The 12534-nt window shown below is 36.0% G+C and overlaps 1 protein-coding gene across 1 annotated transcript in view; it reads left to right on the forward strand.

Annotated features, from left to right (window-relative positions):
- The window catches only part of DCDC1 (doublecortin domain containing 1), a 458528-nt gene that overhangs the window by 372915 nt on the left and 73079 nt on the right, over nucleotides 1-12534 (forward strand). Inside the window, 3 exon segments of the mRNA XM_067038066.1 lie at nucleotides 4760-4941; nucleotides 6955-7053; nucleotides 10766-10865. Of these exon segments, the coding sequence (XP_066894167.1) occupies nucleotides 4760-4941; nucleotides 6955-7053; nucleotides 10766-10865 (381 nt within the window).

A 12534-nucleotide genomic window follows, 5' to 3' on the forward strand; every position in this document is an offset into this window, starting at 1 on the left:
TGGCACATGGGCCTAGTTACTCCGCGGCATGTGAGATCTTCCCACACCAGGTCTCGAACCCGTGTCCCCTGCATCGGCAGGTGGACTCTTAACCACTGCGCCATCAGGGAAGCCCGTGACAGTCATTTTTTAATGAGAAGACTGTTCTTCTCTTTCTCCTCCACCAATGCAACCCTTGCTACATGATAGTTTTTCTAAAACTAGTACAAATGTTGATTTGCTCTGAACTGCTTAATATTTTTGTTGTGGAAGAATTACAGGTCCGTCTTGAACTTACTTCTTGAAGAATTATGCAACTCCACTCCTCCACCACCACTCATATTAAGTAAAACCCTTATACCCTTATAGGAAAGTTTCAAATGAAAATATACAATGTTTGTCATAACCTTTGGTATTTCTTCTCAGTAACAATAGTAAGGGAAAGTGACCCCATGTTTCTCCATTCATAATAATAGACACATATCTAAATAAATACTACCCTCTGCAATTTAAATTCTATACAGGTAAAAGGTTCTCCGTGAAGGTCAAGAATACAGTAAAACTTCATTAATTCAAATTTTGCTTATTAAGAAGTACAATAAGTTAGACTCATGGTATGCCACTATTATGAACAAATTTACTAAGCAAAATATTATACAAAAATTACAAAGGAAAAAACATTAGACTGAAAAACACTCACTCATGAGAGTTTTAAACATTTATTTATATTGCTATTCTCCTAATTAAATGCAATTAATGTTACTTACTGACTCATCCTGCAAACAAATTAGAGCATTAGATGTCATTTCAGAAGATTTAATCTTCACAACTTTCAGATATTTTTTATATTTATTTAAAACGCATTTCCTTGAACTATATGATTGTTGAGTATAATTGCAAGATTCTAATAGCTTTTCAAGAGAGTATAAATTATTACTTACTGTACTAGCTTTAAAAAAATGTTCTCCCCTTCCATAAACTAAAGCCCATGTGTCTTGGTCTGTACTGGTTTAACATGCCACCACATCTCCCCAACCCCTGTGTATCTGTATCTTGGTCATGTCAGATGGACACTGACAGGACACTAGGACCACCTCTGCAGTGATTGCCTTAACTTTTTGCCTGCCCAATACGGCTCCCCCTTTTGGGGGGTATTGGTACCTATATACCCTTTAGGAAATTTCCTCTAGTTTTAGTTCATGTGGGCTGTGGTGTCTTTGCTTAGGGTCCTCAGAAAGAGGAGCCTGAGGCAAATGGCTTATGTGCTACTATTTAGTTAGGGAGTACAGTCCCAGGGAGCAAGAGTAAGGGAGAAGCAGAGAAGGACGAAAAGCCAATATAAGAATGTGCTATCAAGCTGTCCTCCAAGGAGCCTTTTAAACAGTATTCTTAGGAGAGTTTCTCCTGGAAAAGAAAGAGGGAAGAATTTATCCGTCAGCTTCTATCTCTCTTTGGTCAAAGGTTTGCCCAAGGTTACACAACTGGAGTGGTGGGTTAAAGATTCAAATGCAGGAAGTCTGGCTCTAGAGCCCTTGGCCATTCATCAGATGTTCTCATAAATGTTAGTCATTGATAAGAACTAAGGAGAAAGTAGAAGCAAGGATAGTGGGCAGGGCAGGGTTTGGAAATTTTCAGTTGACAAGGGATGTGGCTTCACTGAGGTGATATTTGAGTAAAGACCTGAAGATCAATCAGATCTCTAGGGAAAGAGTGTTCCAGGAGATGCATAGAACCTGAGATGCTGTGTTTGATGGATAATGAAGTAAATGTGGCAGCAGCAGTGTGAGTGAGGGGAGAGTAGCAGAACATAAGGCCAGAGAGAAGAGAGGGGGTACAGATCATGCAGGGCCTTGGGCCATTGTAAGACCTTTGGCTCTTACTCCAAGATGGGAAGCCATTGACAGGTTAGGAGCAGAGAAGTGATATGCTCTGAGTATTAATAGAATCATTAGGATAATAGAGCAAAAGGGGGCCAAGGTAGAAGCAGGAATAAGCAGTTATAAGGCTTTTGCAACCTCTAGGTGAGAGAAACTAGTGTCTTTGTCCGGGGTGGTGGGAGTGGAGGTGATGAAGTGTAGTTGGGCCCTTGATATATTTTGAAAGTGGAAGCAGGTTCTGCTGATGGATTAAGTTAGAAATAAGTAACAAAATAAATAGTTAGAAAAGGCCCTGTATTGAGAAATTTGAAAAGATATTTTGACTAACTCATGGGATAATGAAGAAATCCTAATGAAAATTTTAAAAGGAAATATTTAGAACCAAAGAAAAATATGTGAGACGTAGCTAAAGCATACTTGAAGGAAATTTTCAACCTTAAATGCTTATATTAAAAGAGAAGAGAGACTAAAATTTAATAATTAAATATCCAACTCGAGAAGTTAGGAAAATAACAGCAGAATGCACTCAAATAATTAGAAGGAATTATCAATAGTAAGTTAGATAATTCGATATAACATGTGATAAGTATAAAACAGAACCAACAGTCAAAAAATTGGTTCTTTTAAAATATTAATAAAATGTATCTACTTGGCCAAACTGCTTAATAAAAAAAAAGCAAAGGTAAATAATATTAGGACCAAAAAAAGATATAAGTATAGATGCTGAGAAATTATGAAAATAATTAAAGGATATTCTAAGTAAATTTATGTTAATAAATATTATAACTTAAAATAAATAAAATGGCCAAATTCCTGGACAAAAGTAATTTAACAGAATAGAATCAAGAAGAAATGGAAAGCCTGAATAGTCCAATAATCATAGAAAAAAATAGAATCAGTAGTTAAAAATCTCCCCACAAAGAGAACACCATTACCAAATAGTTTTATTGGCAAATTCTACCAAACATATAAGAAACAAAATTTCAGAATATTACAAAAGAAGTAACACTTCCCACCTCATTTCATGAGGCTAGGATAAACTTGATACCAAACCTTGATGAGGATAGTTTAAGAAAATTACATGTTAATATCATTTATGAACATAAAAGCAAAAATCCTAAAGAAAATATTAGCAAATTAAATACAGCAATCTGTAAAAAAGATAATACACTGTGACCAATTTGGATTGATCCAGGAATGCAAGATTAGCTTAAAATTTTTAAAAATTAATGTAACTAATATATAACCAATAAAAGGATAAATAATAATATGAGCACATCTCAATAAATGTAGGAGAAAGAACTTTACATAACTCAACATACATTCAAGAAAAAAAAATCTTAACAAAATGGGATTGATAGGAAATTACTTAACCTGCTACAGAGTATTGCAGTCCTAAACAGACTTTAAAATAAACTAATTGAGATGTTTCTTAAATGTATATGACATGGTAAAGGGCAAACAAGAGCCAATTTCCAAAGAAGAATAATAAGGTAAGGGTACTTGCCCTGCCAAATATCAAGATTTACCAGACATAATCAACACAGTATGGTTCTGGACAGGGAGAGAGAAATTGACAAATTGAAGAAAATAGAACACACAGAAACAGACCCACACTTAAATGGAGCTGTCATATTTTATAAGATGGTTACTGCCGATTAATAGGAGAGTAATTGCTGCCAGGACAAAAGACAGAAAGAGAGAGAGAGAGAGAGAGAGAGAGAGAGAGAGAGAGAGAGAGAGAGAGAGAGGGAGGGAGGGAGGGAGGGAGGGAGGGAGGGAGGGAGAGAGAGAGAGAGAGAGAGAGAGAAGAAAGAAAGAAAAGGAAGGAAGGAAGGAAGAAAGGAAGAAGGAAAGAAAGAAAGGAAGGAGGAGAGGGAGGGAGGAAGGAAAGAAAGACCTTGGACCTTGCCTAACATCATCTCTGATCATCTCTTCCTTCATTTAATCTCCTTCCACAAATGTCTGTTTCTGTGAATGGCAATACCATTTACCCAGTTGCCCAAGCTACAGACCTGGGAGCCATCCTTGCCTCTTTCTACTCCCTGAACATCATGTTCTATTAATTCTCAAGTCTGATACATACACTGTCCCATCCTTTTATCCCTCCTTTACTGCATTAACTCCTACTAAGGCTTCCAATCTCTTACATGGCATTTCTGAGTTAGGTTCTACTCAGTGGTCCCATCACACCTTGTACCCTGTTGTTATTATACTCACGTTATTGCAATTGCCAGTTTATTTCCAGGTAAGTTTCTGAGCATCTCCTAGAAATTCCTCGACGATGAGTATCCAGTCTTGTTCATAGTTTTATTTCCAGTGTCTAACACTGTGCCTGGAATATAGGAAACAATTATTAAATATTTGGATAATGCATGAATTAATAAATAAATAAATGTGTGAATGATGGCTACAAAGTAACCAAATTCTACAACTGAAATATCTGAAATTTGTTTAAGCTTTATCATTCACTCATCTCACTCTGTTTTTTGAAGTGTTCCCCAAATACATTTAGTTTAAGACAATATTATTTTGGGTTGTAAAACCACTTTTCATACATTCTTCCTTTCTTCACATTGATTAGATATATTTTATACAGGGGCAAAAAACATTCCAAATTAATTCAGTTCTGTATTTCCAGAATGATGTTTCTCTAAAAGGGAATAAATCTTCCATGTCGTAACACAGCACAGGTTGTACATACATTTTAAAAATTGCTATCTTTCCTCTTTATTAAAATAAAACATTAATTGGAATTGCCTGGAACATCTTTAGGTGCCCAACACATGTTTGATGAATGAATAAAACATTAAAGATATAAACAAGTGTGCTTATTTTTTTATATATAGGAATGACTCTTCCTATTCACTTATTATCAATTTTCTTGTCATTTCTTTCTGAAGGAGTTTGATTGGCCAATAGAAGGGCTGCTTCCTCCAAACAGTCCTCCCATGAAGAAACCCATCTCTAAGACACTGGAGCAATATGTCCCTGTGAGTCTCAGAGTTTTGCAGAATGGAGATGAGAACAAAACCAGAGCCCTTATTATAATCAGTCCAGACATCTCACCTAGGCGGAAAATGCAGTAAGAACAACTTGTTCATATTTCGCATCAAGCATACTTTCTAATTTCTACAGATTTTTGTCTTCTTGATTACAGATGTTTTTCTGGGGAAATTTTGTGTTTATTCTTTAAAAAGGGCTCCCATATTGATATTTGGAGGTAAAAATACATACTAAAATTCATTTAGTTTCTATGTTAGGAACTTAATTTGAATACTGGTGATTTAGGCTGGCCATGAGAGAACATGAGTTAGAAATAAGTAGTTCTGATAAAAAAAAGTTTTATGATCAATATCTATTTTGAATTAGCATTTTTGTTTGGCTTTATTAATGTATTTTGAAATAAATGAGCTCATAAATTGCTTCTTAAATCTAATTTTGTAATTTCTTATTTGTTAGTATTTACTTTGTTATTATTTACATTATTTAAGTTATTACACACAATTATTTACATTTAGATCTTTGGAATATTTAATGAACAAATATAGTTCTCAAAATATAACTTTACATAATCTATATCCTTGCCTTGGAATAACATTTTAAAAGTTTACCATCCTAGAAAAACATCGCTCTTCCCTTTAGCTTACGTTATGAGGTTGGAATAAAATCTTCTCGAACACCCGGTATTTCTGCAACATTGGAGAAAGTCACCTGCTGTATTTTCATTACATTTTATGACAAAAGGAATCATAGATCAGGGCAAAACTCTGATGTAAAGAATGAATTAAACACATTGTTTCTCATACTATTAGCTGTGATATTACCTCTTGACCTTTCTTTTGAGATGTTTAGAATATTTGAGGCTGCTGATAATAGTTTAATATTACTTTCTTCACATTGATTAAATATACTTCATACATCACTGAACAATGCGTAACATTCAGATCGGCTGTCCACTGAACTGCCTATAAAGATGATAAAGTAAAAAATTAATCTTCAAAGTAAAGTCAACCCTGAAATTGAAATCTTTGACGCATACATTTCATAATTAGCTCATTCTACTAGACGTAAAATGTGAGGGTAATGCCCTTAAAGTAGTATATGACTTTTTTTTTAATGTGCAAAATTAACAAGTAATTTCTGTCCCTTCCTATCTTTATGTGTCTCAAAATTATATAGAGATTTAATCTGATCAATTTATGTTTTAAAATGCATGATTCAATCAGGTAATCCAAACGTAATTTGAAAGATTTGTTAATTTGGACAGCTATTCTAGTAGAGAGTATGTGAAACTCTCTGCTAAGTTCATGGAACAGTGTGTCCTGGTTAATCAAATATTCATTTTGTTCTCTACATGAATTAACTATTCCCAAATAATTAAAATACACTGGCATACATTTGACATCAAAACTCTACTAAATATAGTTTAATTTTTCTTGGCTGATTCAGAAAATTTTCTACAGGATCATCAGTAGCATTCCCCACACCTTCCCCCCAATCTTTCTGTAAGTCCTGGTAACAGAAGATTTAAATAGGGAGTGTTTTCGCTAACATTACATTTGAACACGATATCTTTCATTTAATAAAATATAAAGATTCTAAAAATACGCAGTTCTTTCTTACTTGAAAATTTGAATGATGTATATTCCAGTTCTTTTTCTATGATCATCATTAATTTTTTATTAAAAACATTTTTAGGTTTGGATTGATAATTGAAACAGTATCTGAGTAATATATGAATAAACATAAATATGAACAGTATATGAATAAAACACCAAAGGCAAAATGAATGTAATCTCTGCATTTTCTTCAAAGTTGATAAATTCACATCTCAGAGTGTTCAACATTATTGGAAAAGGATTCAGATATTGAAAATTTATTTTCTTGTATAAATTGTTCATAGTATAAATGTTTGTGAAGTTTAATATTTAATTGTGATAGTGTTTGAAATCCTATTTTTTTAAGAAAGGCATTTTTTTTAGAGTAAATAATGATAAATTAAAACCTCATGATTTATTCACATACTTAAACAAGTTGAATGATAATTGACAATATATACTGCCATATCAATCAAATCTTGGATCATTTTTTTCAGAAATGTTGACACTGAAAGGAAAGGGAATGTGAAAAATTATGTCACTAAATATTCTGAAACAGAAACAAACCAGACTGGATTTCACCAACTTTTGGATAGGTAAATACTACCCTAAATGCAAAGGTATATTCCATTCAAGTGCCTGAATGATTATAACACAAAATACATATGTACCTATATAAGAAAACAATTGTTAATATAGTGATTCTAGAGTTTTTAATCTGTGAAATATGTAAGCTATGAGTACATGATACCAATGCTAATTAATATGGTTTTCCCCCAAATTTCTAGGTCTGGTGGTTTGCCCTAGCTTCTGAACTACCAACTCTGTAAATGTAAATTATCCCCATTAAAAAATATATATTTCACAATTTTACAGCACTTTGGTTTGAATTTGTTTGAACTGAGGGCAGGGTATTTACCTACTTTAAATCAATTTTTAAATGTCACTAATCTATACCATATTTGTGAATTACATTATAATTTTTCTTTTCATCAGTATTTTCCTACCTAAACAAGATTTATTCCCATAGAATTTGATAGCTGTTCAAAAGTAGAGCACCTGGTATAAACTTTGTCACAAAATATGTCTTGCTGAATATGAGAGTGTAGTTTTATAGAATTTAAGGAAAATAATGCTATCCTTTAGTAATTTAATAATTCACTTTAGATGGTTTTGAGGATCTTCTGTTGTTGATTCTTCTATCTGCAAAGCTGAAGGGAGACCTAACAGCATAACAAGACCCATTTAAAAATAATAAATATACACTGTTTTTGTTGATATTTAAATTTGCAGGCAACATGGAGTACCGGAAAAACCAGTCCTGAGAGAACCAAGTCAGAGATAAGACTCTGCTTTTCTGGATACTCTGTAAATCCAAGCCACGTGGTAATCAGTCTTAACTCTTGGTGTGAGGGACTTCATTTCTAGGACCCTTGCTCCCATGTATTAGGCTAGCCAAAAAGTTTGTTTGGATTTTTCTGTAACATCTTACGGAACGACCCGAATGAACATTTTTGGCCAACCCAGTAACAGAGAAATCCTGAACTGCTCACTCAGTATCTCAGCCTCAGTTTCTTCCCTGTTATTCTATGATGATGCCCTCTCAGGAGGCCATATGATGTAGTAAAAGACCCAGAGAGTTTTAGGTTTGAATTTCAGCTTTTGTACTCACTAGCTTTGTGACCTTGGGCAAGGAACTTAATCTCCAGGCTCAGTTTCCTTATCTGTAAAATAGGCTTCTCAGAAAGGGTGTGAGGATTAAACGAGAGTAGACATGAAGTGCTTGCAGTGCGTGGTCCATTTTAAAAATGTGTTGCTGACTTTTACGTGTCAGGTGCTTTGCAGGTATTCACACATTTAATCTGTAAAATATCCCTATGAGATAAGTACTGTTACATCTCCCTTTTACTGATGGGGAAAATGGGGCTCAGAGAAGTTAAGTAACTTCTCTAAGGTTACACAGCCAATACATGAGAGGGCTAGAGTTTGAACCCAGGCAATTTGACTGCAGAGTACACATTCCTTATTAGGCACTTAAGAGCCAGTTCTTTTCTTCTCTCTCCATTGATGTTGGCTGGCACATGAACTAGTTAGAGGAATTCAATACAGAGGAAACAGCTTATCCCGTTCTCTCCAACCCACCTACATGGGCCAGTTGAATTCAGCACTAGTAAAATAGGGTTTCCACAGCACTTGTTGGAAAGTTCCTGATACGAGTCTACTATTTGTACCTTGAAAATACTTTGCAATATTAAGGGTCTGGGCTAGTAACAGGTAACAACTTAGTAAACTATTTCCTATATATAAAATTTGAAGATTTAAGAGTTACTGAAGGCGGTGATTCTGTAGATGAAGTTAAGGAATATATGCCCAGTGGTAGCTACATCAAACTAAAGATGTGTTCTTCAGTGGCTGCTTCTGTTTTGCCAGTGTAGCCAGTGCAAAGATAACTTATCTAAGGAACAGTAGTGGATTTAGATCTGAATTTTAGTGTCTACTGTTGGATTTGCATTTCAGAAAAGAAAAGAAATATTAAAAAATAAACTAAACAAAAAATAAAAATAAAATAAAATAGGGTTTCCAAAAAAAGAAGAAAGAAAAATCCACCAGCTTCCCCTTCACTTTTCTCTTCCACTTGTCCTAAAACTGGTTACTCCCACAGTGCAAAATTCTCCAAGGAAAATGAGTGGGAGCAGATTATCGTGATTGTAACTCTCCTTAGGTCATGCTTGGATTTGGGGTGAGTAGCAGGAATTGGGTTGGGTCTTTGGGCAGCATCCGGAGAGAATTAAGCACATCTTCTGGTTGGGGCTCAATTCTCTTACAGTTCTCCCTCCCACCCGCCCCGCAATACCTCCACCCGACAATTCCTATGGATGAGCAATCCAGCCCAGTTCTTACCAGCTCATCAACCTCCGGGGTTGTGACAGGAGGAGAGACTTATTTCTTTCTAAGCCCTCTCAGAAAAATGGAGGGCCTGATTATCTGCTCAATTGCTTTTGGCCATCTAAGGTAATAAAATTGAGAAATATTTTTTATACAGCTGAGTCTTCTTGATGAGCATAAAGTCACTTCTAACTCATTTACTCTAGACAGTACATTCTAATATAAAACAGCATTCTTTAGGACACGACCCATCACTCTGTTTAGCTCTACTTCCTCTTGCCCAGAATTCTACCTCTTTACCTCTACCCTAAACTGACTATATAGATTCCAGCCTCTCCACCTCCAGCCCATCTTGCACTTTTCTGACAGTTAACTTTCTAAAAAGCAGATCTGACAACACCATACCTCTACTATGATACCTTCAATGACTTCCTGATACTTAACGGGATAAAGGCCAGGTTCATTAGTCTGGCATCCTAAGTGCTTTCTATCTTCTTTACCAGCTTCATCTGGCTCTACCTCTTGTCCACAAACTCAGCTCCAGCCATATAAAACTTCTCTAAGTCCTGACCCTACTTGGTGAACTCTTGTTTATTCATCAAGGCCCACCCCGAATGTCACTTCCTTACCGGAGGCTTCCCTGGAAGAATTCATTGTTTTTCCTCTGTGTCCTCACCTCCCTGGCCAGGTGCCTATGACAGCACCCACCAGTTCATATCACACTTCAGTTGCTGACTGGTCTCTCCCCACTACTAGAGAAGGAGCCCTTCAGGGAACAAGGAAACTATATCGTTCATCTCAATAGCCACAGGGCTGGCCCAGAGCTTGTTTGGGGGGGGGGGGGGAATCACTGTTTAATGTTTAACCTGGCAAAAAATTCCTATTTGAAAGGGAGTTAAAGAGCTACATATAGGGATCACTTCTGGTGGAGAGAGATGAGGAACTGCTGGGTGATGGATGTAACTTTGGAGAGAGTAGAACTTCAACAGCAAAAGCTGAGGAAGGTGTTTAATGTAGAAGGGAGAACAAGAGAAAAGGCACACAAATGGGAAAGTGTAGGGGCATACTGAGGAGTGAAAAATAAATAACGATGTGGGGGTTTTTTGTTTTTTTGATTTGTTGATCATGCTTGGTACTGTGCTAAGCACATTTCATAATCAACCCTTAATCTTCACAGCAACCTTGAAAGGTAAGAAATTTAGGCTTAGAGAGCTTAAATAATTTGCCCAGTCTTACAACTTGGAGAGGGAGAATGAGACTCAAAAGGGGGCTGCTGGTTTCCAGAGCCGAGCTCTTGACTATCCCACAGTCCTGCTGAGCTAGTTGTTGTTAATGATCCAGGCCCGTGATTTCTTTTATTTCCTCTCTTCTCTGCTGGAAACTTTGCATGTGCAAGGTCAATTTTTGTGTCTCTTATTACAGGTGCACTGAAATTTTAAATTTACCTTCTGCAGCTTGGAGATTGTTCAGTGAAGAGGGGAAGGAAATCTTTGCCCTAAAAGACCTTCAAAGAGATGAACAGGTAAAGACATGAGCGTGAAACTGGAAATATTAATATATTGATACTATTAAAAGGAAAGTGTTTTGAAATATAAGACTTCAAGCACCATTTTTTTCCTGTTATTTTTTCTCAGAATTGTCCTAATTCAGCAACCATCAGAAAGTAATAAGAATAGCTAATTGTTGAGCGCTTACTATGTGTCAGGCATGATTTTCAGGGCTGTATGTAATAGAACTCATTTATTGCTCATCACAACCCCTTTTATAAATGAGGGTAGAAACTGGAGAGGACCACATTATTAACCACTTGTGGTTTCTGGCCTACTCTTTTAAGGGGGTAGATTCTGTATTCTTTTTGAGGCCTTCAAAATGTAGTTATTTAATGATTTCTTCCTAAATGTTTATTTTACCTTTTCAGAAAAAAATAATCATATCTAGTTTTTCACACACTCTATTTGGGAGGTTGTAGAAGGCTGAGAAGTGAAAGGACTTTAGCTGCCCAGCCTCTCCCCTGACTTATGGAATTTACAGTATCAGCTTGAGAAGAAAACCTGCCTTGATTGATGCCTGAAATTCTTTGAACAGAGAACCAAGCTTGCACCAGATTATCAGAACTTGACTCAGACTCTGATTGTAAAAACCCCTTGAAAGGGTCTTAAACCCAAGTACCAGTGACTAATAGAAGAGGCAGCATGGCAGAGTGGAGATCCTCTGTTCTTGGAGTCAGGTAGACGGTGTTGTTGTTTTTAAATTTATTTATTTTTATTTATTTATTTTTATTTTTGGCTGCATTGGGTCTTTGTTGCTGCACTTGGGCTTTGTCTAGTTGTGGCGAGCAGGGGCTACTCTTCATTGTGGTGCGTGGACTTCTCATTGCAGTAGCTTCTCTTGTTGTGAAGCATGGGCTCCAGGCACGCGGGCTTCAGTAGTTGTGGCTTGTGGGCTCTAGAGTGCAGGCTCATTAGTTGTGACCCACAGGCTTAGTTGCTCCGTGGAATGTGGAATCTTCCCAGACCAGGGCTTGAACCTGTGTCCCCTGCATTGGCAGGTGGATTCTTAACCACTGCGCCACCAGGGAAACCCTAGACAGTGTTTTGAATTCTAATTCTATCACTGCCAAGTTTTCTGTTTGTTTGATTTTAATATTTTTGTTTTTCCTGCTGTGCTTACTCACTGTGTTATTTTAGAAAGAATTTAAGGTAGATACATTAAAACATATGACACAAAAAGGTAAATTTAACTTAAATATAAGTCGATGAGGTCACCAGGGCTAAGGGAGTACATGTGAAAGGAGGATGAGATGGACCCAGGAGTGATTGTTATAAGGACCTACATATTTGCTAGAAATGAATCTGTCAACTGTTCTGAGCCACCAACATGAGGATTGAAACATGAACAGTTACATGATTAATTATGTCCATGAGAGAAAAAGAACCCTCTTGATCAGAAAGAAGATATTTTTGAGAAAGTTTTCCCTGGGTCCACATACAAAGTATGTATGTAATGATCAGTGAGTGGCCTTAAAAAAAGGCAACATTGAGTTTCTTTTTCTTTTTACCGAGTCTTTCTCAATATATTACTCTACTTTTTCCTCACTTCAAAGAAATATGTATTTATTTAAGGACATTTAGGAAGTACATATAAGCAAAATCAAGAAGAAAAAGTATCATCCATAATTTCAGCATCTAGAA

This window comes from Kogia breviceps, chromosome 7 (genome assembly GCF_026419965.1).
Source record: "Kogia breviceps isolate mKogBre1 chromosome 7, mKogBre1 haplotype 1, whole genome shotgun sequence".
NCBI classification, from domain to species: Eukaryota; Metazoa; Chordata; class Mammalia; order Artiodactyla; family Physeteridae; genus Kogia; species Kogia breviceps.